Here is a 27,617-nt window from a genome sequence, read left to right as displayed (position 1 = left end):
CTGTCCCTCCATCAACCCCCCTACTAAAACATGCCTGTTACCAAAACAGCAGCACAACCCATAATCCACCAGCATTAGCTGGCTTCCCTTCGCCTTGCTCCACCCCTGCCCAGGAAATAGCTAGAAAAACAGCAGGAACTAGGCTGAAGGGAGAGAAACAGAGAAACAGAGAGAGAGCGAGAGGAGCTTGGATTGAATGGGGAAGCGGGAGAAGAAGGTGTGTGTGTGTGTGTGTGTGTGTGTGTGTGTGTGTGTGTGTGTGTGTGTGTGTGTGTGTGTGTGTGTGTGTGTGTGTGTGTGTGTGTGTGTGTGTGCGCGCGTGCGCGTGTGTGTGTGTGTGCGTGCGTGCGTGCGTGAGTGTGAGAGTGAGGGAGTGAGTGAGTGAGTGAGTAAGGGGAGGGGGTTCTTTGGGAAAGGAGCCAATCCAATTACAGGCAGCGGTACAGACTAGTCCTGGTTCCTGGTCCCTTCCTTCAGCTGCACTAAATTCACATTTCAACAGTATTTTCCTCTTCCTCCCCTCTCCCTTCTCTCTGTCTCTCTCTGCTCTGGGGGAATGGAGGAGGGGGAGGCAGGCAGAGTGCAGCTTCCTTACATGAGGATGAGGCTCCAGTGCTGCTACGCCGTGTCACTGCCACTGCACCTACCAAGCATAACATCCTGCAAGCCTATAGCCCTGTCCTGCTGTGATGCCCTGCCCTAGCCTGGTCCTCTCCACTGGTCCCCATGACCTGCCTAGCACCAGCTTATCAGCCTGCTGCAGTGGGAGAAAACAGGGTCTGGGGCTGTAGTTTGAGAACACAGGGACTGGGGCTGTAGTGGGGAAAACAGGGACTGGGGCTGCAGTGGGAGAAAACAGGGACTGGGGCTGCAGTGGGAGAAAACAGGGACTGGGGCTGCAGTGGGAGAAAACAGGGACTGGGGCTGCAGTGGGACAAAACAGGGACTGGGGCTGCAGTGGGAGAAAACAGGGACTGGGGCTGCAGTGGGAGAAAACAGGGACTGGGGCTGTAGTGGGAGAAAACAGGGACTGGGGCTGCAGTGGGAGAAAACAGGGACTGGGGCTGCAGTGGGAGAAAACAGGGACTGGGGCTACAGTGGGAGAAAACAGGGACTGGGGCTGCAGTGGGAGAAAACAGGGACTGGGGCTGTAGTGGGAGAAAACAGGGACTGGGGCTATAGTGGGAGAAAACAGGGACTAGGGCTGCAGTGGGAGAAAACAGGGACTGGGGCTGCAGTGGGAGAAAACAGGGACTGGGGCTGCAGTGGGAGAAAACAGGGACTGGGGCTGCAGTGGGAGAAAACAGGGACTGGGGCTGCAGTGGGAGAAAACAGGGACTGGGGCAGGGACTAGCATGCATGACACACAGGGATGGAGTTACAGTAACCCCCTAAACAAACACGCTACCAAGCAGCCTCATCCTCTCCCCTCCTTCCCCTATCTCTTTGTCATGTATGGGTCAGGCTCCACGGCTCAACACACAGGCTTCTGGGCTTTTCTCTCCTAGCCAGTCAGTCAGCCAGTCAGCCAGCCAGCGGGGCAGTGGACCGAGGAGCGGCGTCTCTCGGTGTGCCTCCCAATATCCTGGTTAATTCGTCCCCCATGCTGTGGCTGTGAGAGAGGATATGGTGGCACCAGCACCAGGCAGCCATGATGGTTTGCTTAGCAAGACATTGTCATAAATGAAGGCAGAGATATTATGTGAAGAGAAGACACATTCTCTATGTGAGGAATGCAGCAGGGATATGGAAAGGAAACTGTGCACATTACTGTACACACCAGAGTGGAGAGAACCGTGTTCTACTGTCTAACTCAATTTAACCATGTGGAACAAAAGGTCTAAATGATTAAGTATCTCAAACAAGGGGGATTACGCCGAATGAGTCTTCTTCAATTTCACATCCTTATTGGGGCACAGATTCAATTATGAATAAATAGGTGAAGAAACCAAAATAACCCAGCCGGTCCATTGGTGTTGTCTCTAGGGGCTAGGGAAACAGAGGGCGAGCAGAAACAGGTAGAAAGATGCTCTTACCAACACAACTGTTATTTTCTCTCTCTATCCCGCTATCGTTCTCGCGCTCTCCTTCCCCCAATCTCCACCCCTGCCTCTTTCTTCCTCCCTCTCTCTCCATCTCTCTCTCTCCTTCCCCCAATCTCCACCCCTGCCTCTTTCTTCCTCCCTCTCTCTCCATCTCGCGCTCTCCTTCCCCCAATCTCCACCCCTACCTCTTTCTTCCTCCCTCCCTTCCTCTCTCTCCATCTCTCTCTCTCCTTCCCCCACTTACCACCACTACCTCTTTCTTCTGCCCTCTCTCTCCATCTCTCTCTCTCCTTCCCCCACTCTCCACCCCTACCTCTTTCTTCCTACCTCTCTCCATCTCTCTCTCACCTTCCCCCACTCTCCACCCCTACCTCTTTCTTCTGCCCTCTCTCTCCATCTCTCTCTCTCCTTCCCCCACTCTCCACCCCTACCTCTTTCTTCCTCCCTCTCTCTCCATCTCTCTCTCTCCTTCCCCCACTCTCCACCCCTACCTCTTCCTCCCTCCCTCTCTCTCCTTCCCCCACTCTCCACCCCTACCTCTTTCTTCCTCCCTCTCTCTCCATCTCTCTCTCTCCTTCCCCCACTCTCCACCCCTACCTCTTCCTCCCTCCCTCCCTCTCTCTCCATCTCTCTCTCTCCTTCCCCCACTCTCCACCCCTACCTCTTCCTCCCTCCCTCAATCTCCATCTCTCTCTCTCCTTCCCCCACTCTCCACCCCTACCTCTTTCTTCCTCCCTCTCTCTCCATCTCTCGCTCACCTTCCCTCTAATCCTCTCTCTAGGAGTGACAGCTGGTGTTTTTAGGAGGACTGGATCTGTCCTGCTCCGGCCCATGTGAGAGAGGCCCACACTGTCACTCAAGCTGTGACAGTTCCCAGGGGGGAGGAGCCAAGGCGCAGCTGACAAATCCCACAATCTGCTTCCATACACTAGGAGGATCCATGACGCATAGTACCACCATGACCAATGGCAATTGATTGGATTGATACAGTAAGGCACTTTTCCAGATGCTCAAAGAGCTTTACATAACAATGTACATGAAAAACTCACCTCACAAACCACCATCAACATCATTGACATGCAGCAAGGCAGCCTCGACAGCAGCCCAACACAGGGAGCCCTTCTAGACCACACATACATCACTCAACTGTTACCAGTGCTGACTGTGTAATGCCAGGTTAACCATATGATGAAGTAGCTTACTCTCCACCACGCAACACGCTCCCATTTCTGCAACATCATTATAATCTTCCCATGTATAATAGGCACCTGATCCACTAGGTGCTCTATAAACTGCTTGTTTTGGTGGCGGTGGGGTGAAATATGCCATGATAAGAGGACTGTCGGCCCTTAAAGCTACAGTCTGGATCTAACAATCTATTCAAATGTCCTTATCATTCAAAACAATTCTGCTGTTTCTCAAATGCCAGACGGGAGCTTTAACCGACAGCATTGTCTGGCCGCTCCAGCAGAGACAGAGGCTGGGTTTTGTGTGGGCCTGCTCTCTCTAGCCTCCCCCTCTCTCTGGGTTGCAGGAATAAAGGTCCCTATTAAAATTAATGGGCCAGTGGAGGTTATTCAGCACGGCCGCAATGAACAGAGCTCCTTCCACAAGGGGTAACATAATGAGCACTACAGAGGAACGACACCCCTGCCCCCCTACGCCCTGCCAATCTACACTCCTGCCCCCCTACGCCCTGCCAATCTACACCCCTGCCCCCCTACGCCCTGCCAATCTACACCCCTGCCCCCCTACGCCCTGCCAATCTACACCCCTGCCCCCCTACGCCCTGCCCACCTATGCCCTGCCAATCTAGACCCCTGCCCCCCCTACGCCCTGTCAATCTACACCCCTGCCCCCCTACGCCCTGCCCCCCTACGCCCTGCCAATCTACACCCACTGCCCCCCTACGCCCTGCCAATCTAGACCCCTGTCCCCCTACGCCCTGCCCCCCTACGCCCTGCCAATCTATACCCCTTTCCCCCTACACCCTGCCAATCTACACCCCTGCCCCCCTACGCCCTGCAAATTTACACCCTGCCCCCCTACGCCCTGCCAATCTACACCCACTGCCCCCCTACGCCCTGCCAATCTACAACCCTGCCTCCCTACGCCCTGCCCCTCTACGCCCCTGCCACTCTACACCCCTGCCAATCTACACCCCTGCCCCCCTACGCCCTGTCAATCTACAACCCTGCCACCCTACGCCCTGCCACTCTACACCCCTGCCCCTCTACGCCCCTGCCCCCCTACGCCCTGCCACTCTACACCCCTGCCACTCTACAACCCTGCCACTCTACACCCCTGCCACTCTACACCCCTGCCCCTCTACACCCCTGCCAATCTACACCCATGCCACTCTACACCCCTGAACCTCTATGCCCCTGCATCTATACGCCCCTGCCCCTCTACGCCCCTGCCCCTCTACGCCCCTGCCCCTCTACGCCCCTGCCACTCTACGCCCCTGCCCCTCTACGCCCCTGCCCCTCTACGCCCCTGCCCCTCTACACCCCTGCCACTCTACACCCACTGCCCCCCTACGCCCTGCCAATCTACACCCCTGCCCCCCTACGCCCTGCCACTCTACACCCCTGCCCCCTGCCAATCTACACCCCTGCCCCCCTACGCCCTGCCAATCTACAACCCTGCCACCCTACGCCCTGCCACTCTACACCCCTGCCCCTCTACGCCCCTGCCCCCCTACGCCCTGCCCCACTACGCCCCTGCCCCCCTACGCCCTGCCTCTCTACACCCCTGCCACTCTACAACCCTGCCCCTCTACGCCCCTGCCACTCTACGCCCCTGCCCCTCTACGCCCCTGCCACTCTACACCCCTGCCACTCTACACCCCTGCCCCTCTACGCCCCTCTACGCCCCTGCCCCTCTACGCCCCTGCCCCTCTACGCCCCTGCCACTCTACGCCCCTGCCACTCTACGCCCCTGCCCATCTACGCCCCTGCCCCTCTACGCCCCTGCCCCTCTACGCCCCTGCCACTCTACGCCCCTGCCACTCTACGCCCCTGCCCCTCTACGCCCCTGCCCCTCTACGCCCCTGCCCCTCTACGCCCCTGCCCCTCTACGCCCCTGCCACTCTACGCCCCTGCCACTCTACGCCCCTGCCCCTCTACGCCCCTGCCACTCTACGCCCCTGCCACTCTACGCCCCTGCCCCTCTACGCCCCTGCCCCTCTACGCCCCTGCCACTCTACGCCCCTGCCACTCTACACCCCTGCCACTCTACACCCCTGCCCCTCTACTCCCCTGCCCCTCTACGCCCCTGCCCCTCTACGCCCCTGCCACTCTACACCCCTGCCCCTCTGCGCCCCTGCCCCTCTACGGCCCTGCCACTCTACAGCCCTGCCACTCTACACCCACTGCCCCCCTACGCCCTGCAAATCTACACCCCTGCCCCCCTACGCCCTGCCACTCTACACCCCTGCCCCCTGCCAATCTACACCCCTGCCCCCCTACGCCCTGCCAATCTACAACCCTGCCACCCTACGCCCTGCCACTCTACACCCCTGCCCCTCTACGCCCCTGCCCCCCTACGCCCTGCCACTCTACACCCCTGCCACTCTACAACCCTGCCCCTCTACGCCCCTGCCACTCTACACCCCTGCCCCTCTACGCCCCTGCCACTCTACACCCCTGCCCCTCTACGCCCCTGCCCCTCTACGCCCCTGCCACTCTACGCCCCTGCCACTCTACGCCCCTGCCCCTCTACGCCCATGCCCCTCTACGCCCCTGCCACTCTACGCCCCTGCCCCTCTACGCCCCTGCCACTCTACGCCCCTGCCCCTCTACGCCCCTGCCACTCTACACCCCTGCCACTCTACACCCCTGCCACTCTACACCCCTGCCCCTCTACACCCCTGCCCCTCTACACCCATGCCCCTCTACGCCCCTGCCACTCTACACCCCTGCCACTCTACGCCCCTGCCCCTCTACGCCCCTGCCACTCTACACCCCTGCCACTCTACACCCCTGCCACTCTACACCCCTGCCCCTCTACACCCCTGCCACTCTACACCCCTGCCCCTCTACACCCCTGCCACTCTACGCCCCTGCCCCTCTACGCCCCTGCCACTCTACGCCCCTGCCCCTCTACGCCCCTGCCACTCTACGCCCCTGCCACTCTACGCCCCTGCCCCTCTACGCCCCTGCCCCTCTACGCCCCTGCCACTCTACGCCCCTGCCACTCTACACCCCTGCCACTCTACACCCCTGCCCCTCTACGCCCCTGCCCCTCTACGCCCCTGCCACTCTACACCCCTGCCCCTCTACGCCCCTGCCACTCTACGCCCCTGCCCCTCTACGCCCCTGCCACTCTACGCCCCTGCCCCTCTACGCCCCTGCCACTCTACGCCCCTGCCACTCTACGCCCCTGCCCCTCTACGCCCCTGCCCCTCTACGCCCCTGCCCCTCTACGCCCCTGCCACTCTACGCCCCTGCCACTCTACACCCCTGCCACTCTACACCCCTGCCCCTCTACGCCCCTGCCAGTCAGTGGACAGACTCCTCAGTCTCTAGAGGCCATGGCTTCGACAATGATGATGTGGCTGGATTCTCTTTAAATGGACCTTGAACTGGGACACCAGAATAGCCAAACGAGCTGGAGAAGACTGCCCAGAACAGAGTGCGATGGAGAGGAGTCTTCGTTGGCCTATGCTCCCTAAGGTGCGATGGGCTTAAGTACTGTAAGTCAGCATTTTAGAAACAAAAGCAGTGGCTGACGATAACTGCTGGTAACTGACCACAACTGCTAGTAACGGTAACTGACCACAACTGCTAGTAACGGTAACTGACCTTTTTGAGGCGTCCGCTCTTGGTGCCGACAAAAGCCACGCAGTATCCGTTGTAGACGTAGGAGGTGACAGAGGTCATGCGGTCCCGTGTCTCTGTGTAGAGGGTGTGTCCCGTCACCAGCTGAGAGCCGCCAAGGGGCTGGTTGATGTCCAGACCACAGAACGAGTCATCGATGGGCACCGGCTGGAAGAGAGAGAGAGAGGTTAGAGATGGAAAAGAAAGCAAGGTTAGAGATAAAGAGAAGTTATAGATGGAGAGAGAGAAGCTATAGATGGAGAGAGAGAAGTTATCGATGGAGAGAGAGAGATTATAGATGGAGAGAGGTTATAAATGGAGAGAGGTCATAGATGGAGAAAGAGAAGTTATAGCTGGAAAGAGAGAGGTTATAGATGGAGAGAGAGAGGTTATAGATGGAGAAAGAGAGATTATAGATGGAGAAAGATAGATTATAAATGGAGAGAGGTTATAGATGGAGAGATAAGTTAAATATGGAGAGGTTATAGATGGAGAAAGAGAGAAGTTATAGATGGAGAAAGAGGTTATAGATGGAGAAAGAGAAGTTATAGATGGAGAAAGAGAAGTTATAGATGGAGAAAGAGAAGTTATAGATGGAGAAAGAGGTTATAGATGGAGAAAGAGAAGTTATAGATGGAGAAAGAGAAGTTATAGATGGAGAAAGAGAAGTTATAGATGGAGAAAGAGGTTATAGATGGAGAAAGAGAAGTTATAGATGGAGAAAGAGAAGTTATAGATGGAGAAAGAGAAGTTATAGATGGAGAAAGAGAAGTTATAGATGGAGAAAGATAAGTTATAGATGGAGAAAGAGAAGTTATAGATGGAGAAAGATAAGTTATAGATGGAGAAAGAGGTTATAGATGGAGAAAGAGAAGTTATAGATGGAGAAAGAGAAGTTTTAGATGGAGAAAGAGAAGTTATAGATGGAGAAAAATAAGTTATAGATGGAGAAAGATAAGTTATAGATGGAGAAAGAGAAGTTATAGATGGAGAAAGAGAAGTTATAGATGGAGAAAGGTTATAGATGGAGAAAGAGAGAAGTTATAGATGGAGAAAGAGAAGTTATAGATGGAGAAAGAGAAGTTATAGATAGAGAAAGAGAAGTTATAGATGGAGAAAGAGAGAAGTTATAGATGGAGAAAGAGAAGTTATAGATAGAGAAAGAGAATTTATAGATGGAGAAAGAGAAGTTATAGATAGAGAAAGAGAAGTTATAGATAGAGAAAGAGAAGTTATAGATAGAGAAAGAGAAGTTATAGATAGTGAAAGAGAAGTTATAGATAGAGAACGAGAAGTTATAGATAGAGAAAGAGAAGTTATAGATGGAGAAAGAGAGAAGTTATAGATGGAGAAAGAGAAGTTATAGATAGAGAAAGAGAGGTTATAGATGGAGAAAGAGAGGTTATAGATGGAGAAAGAGAGGTTATAGATGGAGAAAGAGAAGTTATAGATAGAGAAAGAGAAGTTATAGATAGAGAAAGAGAAGTTATAGATGGAGAAAGAGAGAAGTTATAGATGGAGAAAGAGAAGTTATAGATAGAGAAAGAGAGGTTATAGATGGAGAAAGAGAGGTTATAGATGGAGAGAGAGAGGTTATAGATGGAGAGAGAGAGGTTACAAATGGAGAGAGAGAGATTATAGATGAAGAGAGGTTATAGATGGAGAAAAGGAGTGATTATAGATGGAGAAAGAGAGAGGGTATAGACGGAGAAAGAGAGGTTATAGATGGAGAGAGAGGTTATAGATGGAGAGAGAAAGGTTATAGATGGAGAAAGAGAGAGAGCAGGAGTTGTGGGAAGAAAGAGGGAGAGAGACAGAACGAGACACAGTGGATCCTAGTGCATCATTCTCCCTGGCTGCCAGACGTACATTTTGCTGTCTTTCTGTTCCACTTGGTAGACATGTCTTTGCTGTGCTTGAACGAGCCCCACCTTGCACTCACCCTGCCTCATTACACAGGGATATGATCACATCAGGGCAGGAGGAGGAGAGTCTGCTTACTAAGTATGGCTTCTACCATACAGAGCTTCTCTACACTGCAGGAAAACATACACGGTTATTGATGTAATGGACAGTGAAACAACTAGAGAATCAGGCTGGAGGACTGCTCACTCAAAGAGAAAAATGACCTGCCAAAATGTCTGATAAAATCTCCTTCTCAACAGAAATCTAAACTATGCAGAATCACGACGGTGCCGTCAGACTCATTTAAACTGTCCTTCATTTGGTTGGGAATGGAGCTCCACATCAAATCACATCAGAGGAGGGAGGGGCTGGGCTGTGTCTATGGTGGTGACCAAGGCCACAGTGTGCGTGGCAGGGTTTCCACTAGTTACCACAGCTACAGTTGGAGGTCGGAAGTTCACATACACCTTAACCAAATACATTTAAACTCAGTTTTTCACCATTCCTGACATTTAGTCCGAGTAAGAAATCCCTGTTTTAGGTCAGTTAGGATCACCACTTTACTTTCAGAATGTGAAATGTCAGAATAATAATAGAGATATTGATTTATTTCAGCTTTTCGTTTCCAGTGGGTCAGAAGTATACATACACTCAATTAGTATTTGGTAGCATTGCCTTTAAAATGTTTAACATTTTGGCTAGGCTTCCACAAGCTTCTCACAATAAGTTGGGTGAATTTTGGCCCATTCCTCCCAACAGAGCAGGTGTAACTGAGTCAGGTTTGTAGGCTTCCTTGCTCACACATGCCTTTTCAGTTCTGCCCAGAAATGTTCTATAGGATTGAGGTCAGGGCTTTGTGATGGCCACTCCTATACCTTGACTTTGTTGTACATTTTGCCACAACTTTGGAAGTATGCTTACGGTCATTGTCCATTTAGAAGACCCATTTGCGAACAAGCTTTAACTTCCTGACTGATGTCTTGAGATGTTTCCCTACCTCATGATGCCATCTATTTTGTGAAGTACACCAGTTCCTCCTGCAGCAAAGCACCCCAACAACATGATGCTGCCACCCCCGTGCTTCATGGTTGGGATGGTGTTCTTCGGCTTGCAAGCGTCCCCCTTTTCCTCCGAACATAACGATGGTCATTATGGCCAAACATTTCTAGTTTTGTTTCATCAGACGAGAGGACATTTCTGGAAAAAGTACGATCTTTGTCCCCATGTGCAGTTGTAAATTGTAGTCTGGCTTTTTTATGGAGGTTTTGGAGCAGTGGCTTCTTCCTTGCTGAGTGGCCATTCGGTTTGCGTCGATATAGGACTTATTTTACTGTGGATATAGTACCTGTTACCTCCAGCATCTTCACAAGGTCCTTTGCTATTGCTCTGGGATTGAATTGCACTTTTCGCACCAAAGTACATTCATCTGTAAGAGACAGAATGTGTCTCCTTCCTGAGCGGTATGACGTCTGCGTGGCCCCATGGTGTTTATACTTGCGTACTATTGTTTGTACAGATGAGCGTGGTACCTTCAGGCGTTTGGAAATTGCTCCCAAGGAGGAACCAGACTTGTGGAGGTCTCCAATTTTTTTTCTGAGGTCTTGGCTGATTTATTTAGATTTTCCCATGATGTCAAGCAAAGAGGCACCGAGTTTGAAGGTAGGCCTTGAAATACGTCCACAGGTACACCTCCAATTGACTCAAATTATGTCAATTAGCCTATCAGAAGCTTCTAAAGCCATGACATCATTTTCTGTAATTTTCCAAGCTGTTTAAAGGCATAGTCAACTTAGTGTTTGTAAACTTCTGACCCACTGGAATTGTGACACAGTGAATTATAAGTGAAATAATCCGTCTGTAAACAATTGTTGAAAAAATGCCTTGTGTCATGCACAAAGTAGATGTCCTAACCGACTTGCCAAAACTAAAGTTTGTTAACAAGAAATGTGTGGAGTGGTTGAAAAACGAGTTTTAATGACTCCAACCTAAATGTATGTAAACTTCCGACTTCAACTGTATATCCTAAAAATGTATGAAAACAAAATGTGCTTTTTAAGTTAAGGCTAGGGTTAGGGTCAAGGTTAGGGTTATGGTTAAGGTTAGGGTTAAGGGTTAAGGCTAGGGTTAAGGCTAGGGTTAGGGTTAGGGTTAAGGTTAGGGTTAAGGCTAGGTTTAGGGTTTGGGCTATGGTTAAGGTTATGGCTAAGGGTTAAGGTTAGGGATAGGCTAGGGCTAAGGTTAGGGATAAGGCTAGGGTTAAGGTTAGGGATAAGGCTGGGGTTAAGGCTAAGGCTAGGGTTAAGGATAGGGTTAAGGTTTGGGTTAAGGCTAGGGTTAAGGCTTGGGTTAGGGTTAAGGGTTAAAGCTTGGGTTAAGGTTAGGGATAAGGCTAGGGTTAAGGTTAGGGATAAGGCTAGGGTTAAGGTTGGGGACAAGGCTAGGGTTAAGGCTATGGCTAAGGCAAGGGGTTCAGGCTAAGGCTAGGGTTAAGGATAGGGTTAATGCTAGGGCTAAGGGTTAAGGCTAAGGCTAGGGTTAAGGCTAGGGTTAAGGCTTGGGTTAGGGTTAAGGCTTGGGTTAAAGCTTGGGTTAAGGTTAGGGATAAGGCTAGGGTTAAGGTTAGGGATAAGGCTAGGGTTAAGGTTAAGGACAAGGCTAGGGTTAAGGCTATGGCTAAGGCAAGGGGTTAAGGCTAAGGCTAGGGTTAAGGATAGGGTTAAGGTTTGGGTTAAGGCTTAGGGTTAAGACTAGGGTTAGGGTTAAGGCTTGGGTTAAAGCTTGGGTTAAGGTTAGGGTTAAGAGATAGGGTTAAGGGTTAGGGTTAAGGGCTAAGGGTTAAGGCTAAGGCTAGGGTTAAGACTAGGGTTAAGGCTAGGGTTAGGGTTAAGGCTTGGGTTAAAGCTTGGGTTAAGGTTAGGTTTAAGAGTTAGGGTTAAGGGTCGAGTTAAGGCTAGGGTTAAGTCTAAGGTTAGGGTTAAGGTTAGGGCTAAGGCTTGGGTTAAGGTTAGGGTTAATAGTTAGGGTTAAGGGTTGGGTTAAGGCTAGGGTTAAGTCTAAGGTTAGGGTTAAGGTTAGGGCTAAGGCTTGGGTTAAGGTTAGGGCTAAGGCTTGGGTTAAGGTTAGGGTTAAGTCTAAGGTTAGGGTTAAGGTTAGGGCTAAGGCTTGGGTTAAGGTTAGGGTTAAGAGTTAGGGTTAAGGGTCGGGTTAAGGTTAGGGTTAAGTCTAAGGTTAGGGTTAAGGTTAGGGTTAAGTCTAAGGCTTGGGTTAAGGTCAGGGTTAAGTCTAAGGTTAGGGTTAAGTCTAAGGTTAGGGTTAAGTCTAAGGCTTGGGTTAAGGTTAGGGTTAAGTCTAAGGCTTGGGTTAAGGTTAGGGTTAAGTCTAAGGCTTGGGTTAAGGTTAGGGTTAAGTCTAAGGTTAGGGTTAAGTCTAAGGTTAGGGTTAAGTCTAACGCTTGGGTTAAGGTTAGGGTTAAGTCTAAGGTTAGGGTTAAGTCTAAGGTTAGGGTTAAGTCTAAGGCTTGGGTTAAGGTTAGGGTTAAGTCTAAGGCTTGGGTTAAGGTTAGGGTTAAGTCTAAGGGTTGGGTTAAGGTTAGGGTTAAGTCTAAGGCTTGGGTTAAGGTTAGGGTTAAGTCTAAGGGTTGGGTTAAGGTTAGGGTTAAGTCTAAGGCTTGGGTTAAGGTTAGGGTTAAGTCTAAGGCTTGGGTTAAGGTTAGGGTTAAGTCTAAGGCTTGGGTTAAGGTTAGGGTTAAGTCTAAGGCTTGGGTTAAGGTTAGGGTTAAGTCTAAGGTTAGGGTTAAGGTTAGGGTTAAGTCTAAGGCTTGGGTTAAGGTTAGGGTTAAGTCTAAGGGTTTGGTGTAACCCTATCTCCCTCGCGATGCTACACAACAGCACACCACGCTACACTCGTAAAGCCTCGTAAAGTGTAAAGCCATGAGCGGAGTGAAAAGAGATAATGCTGTCGGGCATAAAAGCTTCAGCCTCGTAGACTCGCACCCTCAGCCACCATATCCTTGTGGAACAAACATCATCTCCCTTTCTTCACAGCTCTCAAAAGAGCATGGATGGAGAGAGTGGGCCCACTCCACGGTCATATGAAAGCTAAGCAGGAAACAGGCAGCTAAATGCCGGTGTTTAGCAGTATTTATGTCTGTTACTCGGTGAAGGTATAACATGTCTAAAATGATTTGAGCTGGTTTATGTTTCAGCGTGCAGAGGCCCTATCTGGGGATCTGTGAGAGAAGCAGTCTGAATCAGATGAGAGATCTATAGTTGGAGCTATAAAAGAGCCTGAGAAACAGACCTCAGACACTATAACTTATCAATAAAATTACTCCCTCAGACTCCAACCAATGTCATGTGCATCGGTTCCTGTAGTCTAGACTCTGCGTACGGGATTCAGAGCATTTGGTTCTGATTCTAAATTGTTTAGATGATGTATGCTTAGTAGGCTTGGCTGGAAACCTAAATCCCTTTGCATCTTATGTGGTCGTGTTTTCCAAAAGCACTTTCCTATGGGTTTTGAGGGTTTCTTGTTTATGGTTTCTACTACCAATAAATGTTGGAGATGGAGATCTGGAGTCAGTAGATTTCACTGTGGGATGTATCTAATGCTAACAACATGGATTATCATTGTCAGAGTCCATAAATGCAATACACCAATGACTGGTGGCATTTTAATCCATATTGAACCAATCACAGCAGGTAAAATGGACAGGGGGGGGGGGTATATCCATTCAGAATTGTTCAGGCTTGTCAACTTTTATGGTGATATTAAAAAATACAAGATAATGTCTCAAATTCAAACCATTTTGATGACAATTTTGATGGCAAAGTGAAGGCTACATAGACTCCCTATAATTGACATAATTGACACTTCCTAAAGCAGAATCGGAAATGTTGATACTGAGGTGAACTGAGGTGAAGTGTCTGATTAGCCATTCACACGGTCCCCCTCGACCCCCTGACCTCTCATTCCCATGACAATGCTATGGGTAGCCATCGCTAGGTAACAGGGATGTGGACACGGGTTCAGTTCCCTCTCAGGAGACCTACAGAGGGCTCAATCAATAGTGGCTCCTCTTTAAACACAAATGCTCTGGAGCAGGTTTTCCCAAACCTCGGTCTTGGGGCCCCCCCTGGGTGCACATTTAGTTTTTTGCCCTAGCACTACACAGCTGATTCAAATAGTCAAAGCTGGATGAGTTGGTTATTTGAATCAGCTATGTAGTGCTAGGGCAAAAAACTAAACGTGCACCCAGGGGGGGGGGGGGGGACTTCCTGCTCTGGGGGAGGGTTGAGTTACTAGTAATTAGCAGAAAGACCCATCAGAGTGTGGGTCCTCTACATACACAGGAAGGCAGTCATCAGGGTTTGGAGTGACTGTGTGCCTCCTGACAGTACAGACCAAGTCTAACCTCCATGTAATGGATTTTCAATACACTTTAGCTATGTTTACAGGGGTATATTTTGTGATACAGAACTAGTTCATTTAGAAGATTGCTTTTTCTTCTTTAGAAAAGCAGCTGGTCACAACCTCTGCCTCGAATACAAAAGCATTTACTCTCCTTGAGGGAGATTGAAAGATAACACAGTCAAGGTTAGCATTCCAGAGGACATGTCCCGCTGTTGGGGTGTAATGTGGACGGGCTTTCAGAGTTCTTCATCTGTGGACGTCTATGTGCATAATCCATTAAACACTTTGGATTTATTGACCAGTCCTCAACAGACAGCAGGAAAGAGTCTCTACGTTCCTACATTTCCTTATCTGCTGGGCTAGCTGCTAGACATGTGTTTCCTTGGCTAGTAGAGAATAGAGAAGGGAGGGTACTATGGAATGTGGCTGGGAGTACTTGAGGAACATTCTAATGAGGGCTGAAGAAGAATGGAGAGAATGGTGTAGGGGGCCTGGGTAGTGATGATGGTCCCACTGGGGGCTGATGGGGGATTCTCCTGGGGACTAAAAGAGAGGCCATACATCTGAACTTACTTCCATGGTTAAAGAGAATCCCTCCATACCACCTCTCTTTCTCCCTCTCGCTCTTTCCATCTTTCCCACTCTCTCTCTCTCTCTCCCTCTCAATTGGGGGGGGGGGCTTTATTGGCATTCGAAACATATGTTAACATTGCCAAAGCAAATTAAATGAATTAAAAAAGTGAAATAAACTAAAATGAACATTAAACATTACACTCACACAAGTTCCTAAAGAATAAAGACATTTCAAATGTCATATTATATCTATATACAGTGTTGTAATGACGTGCAAATAATTACAGTACAAAAGGGAAAATAAATAAGCATAAATATGGGTTGTATTTACAATGGTGTGTGTTCTTCACTGGTTGCCCTTTTCTTGTAGCAACAGGTCACAAATCTTGCAGCTGTGATGCACACAGTCGTATTTCACCCAGTAGATATGGGAGTTTATCAAAATTTGATTTAAAAAAATGTTTTTGAATTCTTTGTGCAATCTGACAGAAAAATTGAGAAATATGGCTTTGTTATGGAAGGTTTGGGAATCGCTTCCTTTTAGGTGGTTGTAGAATTTAACGGCTCTTTTCTGGATTTTGATAATTAGCAGGTATCGGCCTAATTCTGCTCTGCACGCATTATTTGGTGTTTTACGTTGTACACAGAGTGTTTGTCCCATTTAGTGAATTCTTGGTTGGTGAGCAGACCCCAGACCTCACAACCATAAAGGGTTTTCTCTCTCTCTCTGTCTCTCTCTGTTGCTAATGAAACCAAACAGCGCAGGCCCCAGATAACGTCTCCCTCCGCCTGACAATCACCTCTGACATTGCACTAATGGGGAATTTAGTGATGTTAATATAAGCAGTCAATAGAGTGGCCCGGGGGACTAGCACAAAGGCAACCACACACTTCTGATCTCGCCGTGTATATCATCAATACGTAAAAAATATATAATCCTATTCATACCCTGAACCCCCCCCGGCCCCACATACACTATATACAGGCACCAACACACAGACGTACATAGACAGAAAGACGACACACACACAGACACACACACAATTTAAAAAAAAACTTGCACTTGAAGGCAATGCCACCCTATAGCCCATTGCACACTCATATGCCTTACATGTCGTAGAGACTATGCACTTCATTCCCCTTTTAATTCATATTAGCAAAAAGAACAAAGCCATAAAGGAGCAGCCAGGAGAGATGCCTCATGGGACTGAATTAAAATAAAGAAAGCTAAGAAGATGCTACAGCAGATATATGTCCTGGTGTTACAGAACGCTTATGGTTTCAGAGAGGGGGGTGTGGGATCTAGCTGCTGGTAACACTACCATGAGCTGAGCTCACCTGCCCTCTTTCTTTCTCTCGCTCTCATTTGTTCCCCCCCCTCCCTCCCCCATCTACGAGGGCAGAGTGTTTATTTGGATTGCGCTAGAGGAGAATATTATCTAGAGGAGAATATTATCACTTTGATGGTTGCCAAGGAAAATAAATCCCCACCTTAATTTGTGAACATTTTCTCTGTCATTCAGAGTCTTAAATGTTCATGTTCTGCTCCCCCCTATTGGAGCTGCAAAACAATTAGGCCTAATTACATGTAGTGTGAGAATGATTTGATAACAGAAAGTGTTGTACCCCTGCAAAGTACAGATGTAGAATCTTAATTTCAGACAGTTTGCTACAGCAGGAAAATAATCTTGCAGCAACAGGAAATGTGAATTATTATGTGGATTATAATAAAATTACATTTTTGTAGGGGTTGATACATTTTTGTAGGGGTTGATACATTTTTGTAGGGGTTGATACATTTTTGTAGGGGTTGATACATTTTTGTAGGGGTTGATACATTTTTGTAGGGGTTGATACATTTTTGTAGGGGTTGATACATTTTTGTAGGGGTTGATACATTTTTGTAGGGGTTGATACATTTTTGTAGGGGTTGATACATTTTTGTAGGGGTTGATACATTTTTGTAGGGGTTGATACATTTTTCGAAAGGGAAAAGCAAGTCTGAAATGTCAAACATTTGTGGAAATTACAAACTTCAGAAGCCTTTTTAAACCTCAAATACACTAAGTTGTAAATGTCGTGCATTGCAGCCAAAGTATCGTGCAAACTAAGATCCTACATCTGTAGAGCAGTCAAAGGTAGTTATCTTGATTGCTGTGTGTTACTATTATGAGTGTGTGCATTCACCATAGTTCCTCTCAGTCTCAGACTCAACCCTGTGGTTTCTAGGGTCATTGATGAGCTGTGGTTGCTGCCCTGTTGATTAATGTCTAGAGGAAACATTAGAGCTGACATTCCACTCCTTGTACTCCGTGTCATATGCCAAACATGGAGTGGGAAGGAGTGGAATGTCAGCACAAACAGACTGTTACCCAGGTTATTAGAGCTGAGCTGAGAGCATTCCTCTGGCTTTATACATCCAACTGAGGCTGATGTGAACTCTCTGTGGAAGAGAGCTGCCTGCTTCACATAACCTTTTTGTTAGTGAAAACAGGGGTGTGGATGGACAACAAAACGGAATAATGATGTCAGGTTTGTGTAAGATGAGTCTAGCTTTTGAACATTTGTTGAGAATGTAAAAGGTTGCACTGTCATTGTTCTCTGTAGAAATGGTAACTATAGACCATGACACTAGTGAGCCATAATGGACATTGGGGTATGATTACAGAGAGAGAACTGTGAAGTATGCACAGTATGTTCCTCTGTAGTTCTGGAACCTTTGTCTGGGCCTTTTATTCTGTCAAGGCCAGTGTGTGTATGTGTGTGTGCGTGTGTGTGTGTTTGTGTGTCCTCTGTAACTCACCGCTTTAGTGCACTGCACGTCTTTTCCCAGCAGCCAGTTGAGCTCCAGGTTGCCCTCACCCTGGTAGCAGGACTGCAGGCGCTCCTTGATACGGGCGTTCATGTCCTTGATGGTGAACACGCAGAGCGCCGAGTCATCTGGTGGCCGGTGGTACTGCTTCTGGCCCTTGGAGAATACGGTGAAGAGCACGTCGTCCGTGGCGCTGATGTTGAGCGAGGCGGCCAGCACACGGCCCGGCTTGGCCAGGTAGGCGGCCTGCAGGAGACGATACTCCACACCGTTCCTCACGCAGCCCACGGGTAAGGAGACGTACGAGTGGAACTTGTGGTCGTCCTTGCAGAGGCGGACGATGCGCGAGGTGTAGAAGAGGTCGTTGGAGGATCCCCCTGATGACATGCTGTTCTCCGGCGTCTCGGGCTGAACGGTCAGGAAGTAGACGAAGGAGCCACTGGCGAAGCCATACACGTAGTAGATGTCGAAGTGGGACACCAGCGCCAGCGTGTCTGACGGGATCTTTATCAGAGACGAGACAAAGTCTGTGTGAAGCTCGTAGTCTAGCATGGCCGAGGACTCTGGGTCGCGGGGGAGCTGACGACTGGAGATGGTGGGGAAGTAGTCCTGTTTACCATCTACGGCCGTCCCGATGAAGAGAGTCCCATCCTGGCCCTTGGAGGAGGGCACGATGACCCCGTACATAGTTCCTGTCTGGTTGACGCTGGAGAGGTAGTGCTCTTTCTTATGGGACGGCTCCACTAGGATGAAGAGATCATCCAGACGCAGGAGCTTGCAGACTCCCTGGTAGAGACTACCGCAGGCCAGCAGACGATTCTGACTGTAGTCTATGAGAAGCAGTTTGTTGACGTTGTTAGTGGAGGTCAGGGGTTCAGAGCAGGGCTGGACGATGAGGGGCGGGTAGCATGCCTTGTTGTCGTCCTCAGGGCCTGTGTCGTGGGACACCATGAGGGTCAGGTTACCAGAGAGCTTGTAGACGCGGTTGACCGCTCCGATGTAGAGCGCCCCCGTTGTCTGGTGGACCGTCAGGTGGTTGAAGGCCCACTCCCGGCGCTCCGGGTGGAAGCTGGTGAAGGTGATCTGGCCTTGGCACACGGTGACAGCGACAGCTAACAGCCACAGGCCCAGCATGGCCAGCACAGCGCCCCCTCTAGGGCCCGCTGGGGAAGTCCTGCTGCTGCGTCGTGTTACCCGCCGCGACCGCCGGCCCTCCATAACTCTAGGGACGCTTGCAGCAAGGCAACAGCAGAGTAAACAGGAGGAGGAATGTGAGGGAAGGAAGCTAGGCTACCTTCCACTTTGTCTTCTCAAAGGTTCGCGCTTGTATCTTTACCAGGGTCTTCACATGTTTCTGAAAGAAAGACAGAAAGAGAGAGGGGGTGAATAAACGAGAGTTAGCACATTGTGACTCACACTCAGTCAAAGGGGAGGCAGATAAAAGCTAATGGAAAAGTCTGTTTATCCAGTAACTGCTGCTTGAGAAGGGGAGGAGTTCACCCTCACCAAGGCGACAATGAGTTAGGGAACAGTGGAATGGAAGCTGACAGAAGACAATGGCAGGAAAAACCTTTATCGCCACATTCCAGAGGAGTTGCTGGATGGGATAGGTCTAATAGGACAGGTTACGGGTAACGGAAATTAGAATGACCTGAGTCATAGTTATGCTGCCTGCCTCAGAGGGGCCTTAGAGACACTGGGTTTCTAAGAACAACACAAACCAATGGACTGCCCTGGGTGCCACATTTCACAGATCTCCCCTCCCCATGCGCTGCTATGAGAAGCACCCTTCAGGCTAGTGGTCTATAATCAATAGAGCCACTTATTTAATTCTACAACGACTAATTCTAGATGCCATGGGTAAAACAAATATTTAAAAGTAAGAGGCTATTTAAACAGACATTTAAACAGAGATATTACGGTCCAAAATATACCAGCTAGAGAAAGACTTACAAGGGTAAAGCACAGCTAAAAACCAAAGTAATGATTAATAAATATGTTGGGGCTCATATTATTTGTCCTTAGGAGGCATTAGCATTGCCATGTCATTTCAGTTACACCCCTCTAACCCCCTCCGGTCGGCTGGCACCCTTCCCTATCCGTGCTCCTTATTTTTCCAGTCTAAATGTGAAAACATCCATTAAGGAAAGTCTGCTATTTATGTAACGATGCTTTGCAATCTGGCCCCTCCTTCATGTTATACATCAAGAGAGAGAGACAGAGCGAGAGAGAGAATGTCTATATTCTTTTAAAACTTTTATGAGTGCAATGTTTAGAGTTAATTTCTAATGGTTTATTTCCCTTCCCTTTTGTTTATTGTCTATTCGACTTGCTTTGGACATGTAAACACATTTCCCATGCCAATAAAGCCCTCTAAATTTAAATTGAAAATGTTTATTTAGAGAGACTCACAGAGGGGAGAGAGAGAAAGTCCCTCTTCACAGTTTTTCCCTAGGAGTTAATTATCTGGTCCATGGTAGAGGGGAGTTCTGGATCTTATTACTGGAACAAAGTGAGAACCAATTGTGAGCCAGAACCACTGCTTGCACCCCTCCTTCCCTACCTTCATCCCTCTCTGCTCTTCAAGGGTTCTGTCTCATTTTGTGGGCAGTGAGCACATAGCCTGTCTTCTCTTGAGAGCCAGGTCTGACTACAGCAGCCTTTCTCAATAGCAAGGCTATGCTCACTGAGTCTGTGCATAGTCAAAGCTTTCCTTAGGTTTGGGTCAGTCATAGTGGTCAGGTATTCTGCCACTGTGTACTCTCTGTTTAGGGTCAGTCATAGTGGTCAGGTATTCTGCCACTGTGTACTCTCTGTTTAGGGTCAGTCATAGTGGTCAGGTATTCTGCCACTGTGTACTCTCTGTTTAGGGTCAGTCACAGTGGTCAGGTATTCTGCCACTGTGTACTCTCTGTTTAGGGTCAGTCACAGTGGTCAGGTATTCTGCCACTGTGTACTCTCTGTTTAGGGTCAGTCACAGTGGTCAGGTATTCTGCCACTGTGTACTCTCTGTTTAGGGTCAGTCATAGTGGTCAGGTATTCTGCCACTGTGTACTCTCTGTTTAGGACCAAATAGCATTCTAGTTGGCTCTGTTTTTTTCAGTAATTATCTTTTTGTTTTCTCATGATTTGGTGGGTCTAATTGTGCGGCTGTCCTGGGGCTCTGTAGGGTGTGTTTGTGTTTGCGAACAGAGCCCCAGGACCAGCTTGCTTAGGGGACTCTTCTCCAGGTTCATCTCTCTGTAGGCAATGGCTTTGTTATGGAAGGGTTGAGAATCACTTCCTTTTAGGTGGTTGTAGAATTGAACGTCTCTTTTCTGGATTTTGATAATTAGCGGGTATCTGCCTAATCCTGCTCTGCATGCATTATTTGGTGTTCTACGTTGTACACAGAGGATAATTTTGCAGAATTATGCATGCAGAGTCTCAATTTGGTGTTTGTCCCATTTTGTGAATTATTGGTTGCTGAGTGGACCCCAGACCTCACAACCATAAAGGGCATTGGGTTCTATAACTGATTCAAGTATTTTTAGCCAGATCCTAATTGGTATGTTGAATTTTATGTTCCTTTTGATGGCATAGAATGCCCTTCTTGCCATGTCTCTCAGATCGTTCACAGCTTGTGGAAGTTACCTGTGGTGCTGATGTTTAGGGCAACGGTGTCCAGATGGAATTTGTGTTTGTGGTCCTGGCAACTGGACCTTTTTTGGAACACCATTATAGGTTTGGCAGAATCTGTGCAGAATATCTAGGTGCTGCTGTAGGCCCTCCTTGGTTGGTGACAGACCAAGGAGGGTCTCTCTCTCTATCCCCCTCTCTGCCTTTCTCTACCCCTTCCCTGTCCCTCTCTCTCTCTCTCCCTACCTTGCTCAGTCCCTACCTCCTCTCTGCTCTTTAAAATTATAATTGAGCTTTTTACAATCAAAGATATATATTTTTATGTAAATGTCATGTTTTAGAAGGGTCCAGACACTTTTTTTGCAATGTCCATGTCCTTAGATGTTGTACACATGAAATTGTGTAATTCCAAAGTTCATCTACAAATCAGGCTGCTTCGTGTATCTCACGGTTCCATTCTCTGTGTAGACTGCTGCTAGAATGGACAGGAAGGTATCACTCGAGCCGCAACAACATTTAATATAACTTTGAGAGCTTTTTAGTTTTAAAAAGGACATATTTGGGTTTTTATGGAGCCGTTGTTCATGTTTTTCAGAGCCCCAGTACTGCACAACAGGGATGCCGAAGTGAATCGCTGGTTGGGTCAAGTTTCTCAAAAAAAGAAAAATCACAAAGAAAAGTATCTGGACCCTTCCACAACATGCCATTTACATCAACAATTTAAACTTGGTTGTAAAAAAGCTAAATTCTCCTTTAAGGCCTCTGACTGTTTTACCAGGATCAGAATCTATTAATTATTATTCTTCCACAATGTTACTCCTGTTTTAATCCTTTATTCTCCCGCTGACACCATCACGTCCTGCAGGGATTCATTATTGGCCCCAGAACATTCATTCCTAAATGAATCAGGACACCATTAGACATGCACAGCTCACACTCCTCTCCCTCTCTTTAATACCACAACCAGCACACTGCTGTGTGCTTTCACCTCTTTTATCAGTATTATTCCATCAGAACCGAACAACACCATGCAGTGAGGGACTAACAAGTGGAAACAATGGCAGCAGCAGCAGCAGCAGCAGCAGAAGTGAAAATAGCAGTAGTAGCAGCATAAGTAGCAGAGGCAGAAGAAGTAGCAGTAGCAGCAGAGGTAGAACCAGTAGCAGCAGTAGCAGCAGCAGTAGCTGAAGTAGAAGAAGTAGCAGTAGCAGCATAAGTAGCAGCAGTAGCAGCAGCAGTAGCTGAAGTAGAAGAAGTAGCAGTAGCAGCAGCAGCAGCAGCAGAAGCGAAAATAGCAGTACTAGCAGCATAAGTAGCAGAGGCAGAAGAAGTAGCAGTAGCAGCAGCAGTAGCAGAGGCAGAAGAAGTAGCAGCAGAGGTAGAACCAGTAGCAGCAGCAGTAGCTGAAGTAGAAGAAGTAGCAGTAGCAGCATAAGTAGCAGCAGCAGCAGTAGCTGAAGTAGAAGAAGTAGAAGTAGCAGCATAAGTAGAAGCAGTAGCAGAAGTAGAAGCAGCAGTAGCTGAAGTAGAAGAAGTAGCAGTAGCAGCATAAGTAGCAACAGTAGCAGCAGCAGTAGCTGAAGTAGCAGCAGTAGCAACATTATCAGCAGTAGCAGAAGTAGCAGAAGTAGCAGCAGTAGGAAAAGTAGCAGCAGCAGTAGCAGCAGCAGTAGCAGCAGCAGAAGAAGCAGCAGTAGCAGAAGTAGCAGCAGTAGCAGCAGCAGTAGCAGAAGTAGAAGAAGTAGCAGTAGCAGCATAAGTAGAAGCAGTAGCAGCAGTAGCAGCAGCAGTAGCTGAAGTAGAAGAAGTAGCAGTAGCAGCATAAGTAGCAGCAGTAGCAGCAGCAGTAGCTGAAGTAGCAGCAGTAGCAGCAGTAGGAAAAGTAGCAGCAGCAGAAGCAGAAGTAGCAGCAGTAGCAGAAGTAGCAGCAGTAGCAGCAGCAGTAGCAGTAGCAGCAGCAGTAGCAGAAGTAGCAGCAGCAGAAGTAGCAGCAGTAGCAGAAGTAGCAGCAGCAGTAGCAGCAGCAGTAGCAGAAGTAGCAGCAGCAGTAGCAGCAGTAGTAGCAGAAGTAGCAGCATCAGTAGCAGTAGCAGTAGCAGAAGTAGCAGCAGTAGCAGTAGTAGTTGCAGCAGTAGCTGAAGTAGAAGAAGTAGCAGTAGCAGCATAAGTAGCAGCAGGAGAAGCAGCAGTAGCTGAAGTAGCAGCAGTAGCAACATTATCAGCAGTAGCAGAAGTAGCAGAAGTAGCAGCAGTAGGAAAAGTAGCAGCAGCAGTAGCAGAAGTAACAGCAGTAGCAGAAGTAGAAGAAGTAGCAGTAGCAGCATAAGTAGAAGCAGTAGCAGCAGTAGCTGAAGTAGAAGCATCAGTAGCAGTAGCAGAAGTAGCAGCAGTAGCAGTAGTAGTTGCAGCAGTAGCTGAAGTAGAAGAAGTAGCAGTAGCAGCATAAGTAGCAGCAGGAGAAGCAGCAGTAGCTGAAGTAGCAGCAGTAGCAACATTATCAGCAGTAGCAGAAGTAGCAGAAGTAGCAGCAGTAGGAAAAGTAGCAGCAGCAGTAGCAGAAGTAACAGCATTAGCAGAAGTAGAAGAAGTAGCAGTAGCAGCATAAGTAGAAGCAGTAGCAGCAGTAGCAGCAGCAGTAGCTGAAGTAGAAGCAGTAGCAGCAGTAGGAGCTGTAGAAGTACCAGTAGCAGCAGTAGCAGCTGTAGAAGTAGCAGTAGCAGCAGTAGCAGTAGCAGAAGTAGCAGCAGTAGCAGCTGTAGAAGTAGCAGTAGCAGCAGTAGTAGAAGTAGCAGTAGCAGCAGTAGAAGGTGTAAAAGTAGCAGTAGCAGTAGTAGACGTAGCAGCTGTAGAAGTAGCAGTAGCAGCAGTAGCAGTAGTAGAAGTAGCAGTAGCAGCAGTAGCAGAAGTAGCAGCAGTAGCAGCTGTAGCAGTAGCAGTAGCAGCAGTAGCTGTAGTAGAAGTAGCAGTAGCAGCAGTAGCAGCAGTAGCAGCTGTAGAAGTACCAGTAGCAGCAGTAGCAGCTGTAGAAGTAGCAGTAGTAGCAGTAGCAGAAGTAGCAGCAGTAGCAGCTGTAGAAGTAGCAGTAGCAGCAGTAGTAGAAGTAGCAGTAGCAGCAGTAGAAGGTGTAGAAGTAGCAGTAGCAGTAGTAGAAGTAGCAGCTGTAGAAGTAGCAGTAGCAGCAGTAGCAGCTGTAGAAGTAGCAGTAGCAGCAGTAGTAGAAGTAGCAGTAGCAGCAGTAGAAGGTGTAGAAGTAGCAGTAGCAGCAGCTGTAGAAGTAGCAGTAGCAGCAGTAGCAGGTGTAGAAGTAGCAGCAGTAGAAGTAGCAGCTGTAGAAGTAGCAGCAGTAGAAGTAGCAGGTGTAGAAGTAGGCTCGCAAAATCAAGGATGATCAGACGTTGCGCTACTACAAGAGTAATTAGTGTGAAGCTGAATGGAGTAGCTGTGGACCGTGTGTGGGTCGGTGGGGACGCTAGGGGGGTAAAACATGTCAAACACAAGCCTACATCGTTCGTTACGCTACACATTTGCATTTGTCAGCAGGAAGAGAGGAGAGGACATCAGAGAGAATCAAGCCATGGGTGAGAGAGAGATGTGGCTGGAATAATCAGCTGCTTCTTTGAATTTATAATTTGCATATGTCTGAATTGGTGTTCCGGGTGTGTCTGATATACAGTACAGTGGAGATTTACAGTCCCTCTCCACTATGTCTGGTCATTTTACACACACCCCTCCCCCAAGCCCATGGCTGTCAGAACCTGTTCATTGTCATCCTGTGTCGCACCCCCCCCCCCCCCCCCGCCTCCATCTGTGATCAACTGATAAGCTACTCAGCCAATCCAGACTTTAATATACACTCCCGGGGAGAGTATTGATCCCTCAGCCCATAAACAGTGAGTTCCTAGGGGCCACTGGGGCCTGGAAGCCTGTTAGCTATTAGGGAGACTGGCGTGTGCTAGTGTGGGCTGGGCTGAAGGAGGTGCGTGGGCTGCTCTGAGGTGTCCCAGGAGCACTATACTATATGAGCATGGCCATAAAATAGTGGGCCTAGGCTATAAGCCAGGGACAGGAACCCCTCATACCATTTCTCCTACCTTCCTTCCTGCACCATGCCTGCACCAGCCATGCTGCTTCCTTTGTTTGAGTGTGTGCATCGTCCTATGGAGGTGCCGAGCAGAGCAGAGAGAAAGTTCAGAGTTCAGAGTAGAGGGTAGAGCAGGGTAGAGTAGAGCAGAGTAGAGCAGAGAGAGCAGAGTAGAGTAGAGCAGGGTAGAGTGGAGCAGAGAGAGCAGAGTAGAGTAGAACAGAGAAGAGTAGAGCAGAGAGAGCAGAATAGAACAGAGAAGAGTCGAGAGCAGAGTAGAGCAGAGTAGAGCAGAACATAGTAGAACAGAGCAGAGTAGAGAGCAGAGTAACGCAGAGCAGAGTAGAGCCGAGCAAAACAGAGTAGAGTAGAGCAGAGTAGAATCAGCAGATCAGAGTAGAGTAGAGCAAAGCAGAGCAGAGTAGAGCAGAGTAGAACATAGCAGAGTAGAGCAAGGTAGAGTAGAACAGAGCAAAGTAGAACAGAGCAGAACAGAGCAGAGTAGAACAGAGCAGATCAGACTAGAGAGTAGAGCAAAGCAGAGTAGACAGTAGAGGAGAGTAGAACAGAGCATAGTAGAACAAAGCATAGTAGAGCAGAGCTGAGCAGAGTAGAACAGAGCAGATTAGAACAGAGTAGAGTAAAGCAGAATAGAACCGAGCAGATCAGAGTAGAGCATAGTAGAACAAAGCAGAGTAGAACAAAGCAGAGTAGAACAGAGTAGAGCAGAGTAGAACAGAGTAAAGTAGAACAGAGCAGGGCCGAGGAAAACAGAGTAGAGCAGAGCAGAATAGAACCAAGCAGATCACAGTAGAGAGTAGAGCAAAGCAGAGTAGAGTAGAGCAGAGCAAAACAGAGTAGAGTAGAGCAGAGTAGAAACGAGCAGATCAGAGTAGAGTAGAGCAAAGCAGAGCAGAGTAGAGCAGAGTAGAACAGAGCAGAACAGAGCAGAGTAGACCAGAGTAGAACAGAGCAGATCAGACTAGAGAGTAGAGCAAAGCAGAGTAGAGAGTAGAGGAGAGTAGAACAGAGCATAGTAGAACAAAGCATAGTAGAGTAGAACATAGTAGAGTAGAGTCGAACAGAGCTGAGCAGAGTAGAACAGAGCAGATTAGAACAGAGTAGAGTAAGCAGAATAGAGTAGAACAGAGCATAGTAGAACAAAGCAGAGTAGAACAGAGTAGAGTAGAACAGAGCAGAGCCGAGGAAAATAGAGTAGAGCAGAGCAGAATAGAACCAAGCAGATCACAGTAGAGAGTAGAGCAAAGCAGAGTAGAGTAGAGCAGAGTAGAACAGAGCATAGTAGAACAAAGCAGAACAGAGCAGAGTATAACAGAGTAGAGTAGAGCAGATCAGACTAGAGAGTAGAGCAAAGCAGAGTAGAGAGTAGAGGAGAGTAGAACAGAGCATAGTAGAACAAAGCATAGTAGAGTAGAACATAGTAGAGTAGAGTCGAACAGAGCTGAGCAGAGTAGAACAGAGCAGATTAGAACAGAGTAGAGTAAGCAGAATAGAGTAGAACAGAGCATAGTAGAACAAAGCAGAGTAGAACAGAGTAGAGTAGAACAGAGCAGAGCCGAGGAAAATAGAGTAGAGCAGAGCAGAATAGAACCAAGCAGATCACAGTAGAGAGTAGAGCAAAGCAGAGTAGAGTAGAGCAGAGTAGAACAGAGCATAGTAGAACAAAGCAGAACCGAGCAGAGTATAACAGAGTAGAGTAGAGCAGATTAGAACATAGCAGAGTAGAGCAGAGCAGAGTAGAACAGAGCAGAGTATAGAACAGAGATGAACAGATCAGAGTAGAATAGAGCAGAGTAGAGCAGAACAGAGCAGAGTAGACCAGGATAGAACAGAGCAGAACAAAGTAGAGCAGAGCATAGTAGAACAAAGCAAATTAGAGTAGAACAGAGCAGAGTAGAATAGAGCAGAGCAGAGTAGAATAGATCAGAGTAGAACAGAGTAGGGTAGAGCAGATGTGAATGCCAAATGTAAATGTGTTCCTTACAGTGCACTACTTTTGACTGTCAAATGCAGTACGCTATAGAGGGAATAAAGTGCCATTTGTGATGCAGCCCAGAGTATAAATCCCTCTGGAGGTGTAATCAGGTTCCTGCAGCAGGTCTTTCCTCCTCAAGCCCCATACCCTGTTGGCCTTTAGGGCTTTAGAACACAGGCAGGCAGCACCCGCACGCCCACCTCCTTTAACACCCCTCCATCTCCCTAACCCCCTCCACCTCCCCTGTGGTATATACACTACTGTTCAAACGTTTGGTGTCACTTAGAAATGTCCTTGTTTTCGAAAGAAAAACAATTTTTTCAAATTCATCATCAAATTGATCAGAAAAACAGTA

At 48.2% G+C, this 27,617-nt stretch overlaps 1 protein-coding gene across 1 annotated transcript in view; it reads right to left on the bottom strand.

The window, feature by feature from the left end:
• Positions 1–27,617, bottom strand: part of LOC109907047 (plexin-A2-like) — a 414,465-nt gene that overhangs the window by 334,626 nt on the left and 52,222 nt on the right. The window contains 2 exon segments of the mRNA XM_031793327.1: positions 6,851–7,033; positions 17,559–18,921. Coding sequence (XP_031649187.1) covers positions 6,851–7,033; positions 17,559–18,785 — 1,410 coding nt within the window. The 5' untranslated portion in view covers positions 18,786–18,921.

This window comes from Oncorhynchus kisutch, linkage group LG17 (assembly GCF_002021735.2).
Source record: "Oncorhynchus kisutch isolate 150728-3 linkage group LG17, Okis_V2, whole genome shotgun sequence".
Lineage (NCBI taxonomy): Eukaryota > Metazoa > Chordata > Actinopteri > Salmoniformes > Salmonidae > Oncorhynchus > Oncorhynchus kisutch.
Note: the sequence above shows the minus strand (reverse complement) of the source record. Positions and strands in the feature narration are given on the sequence as shown.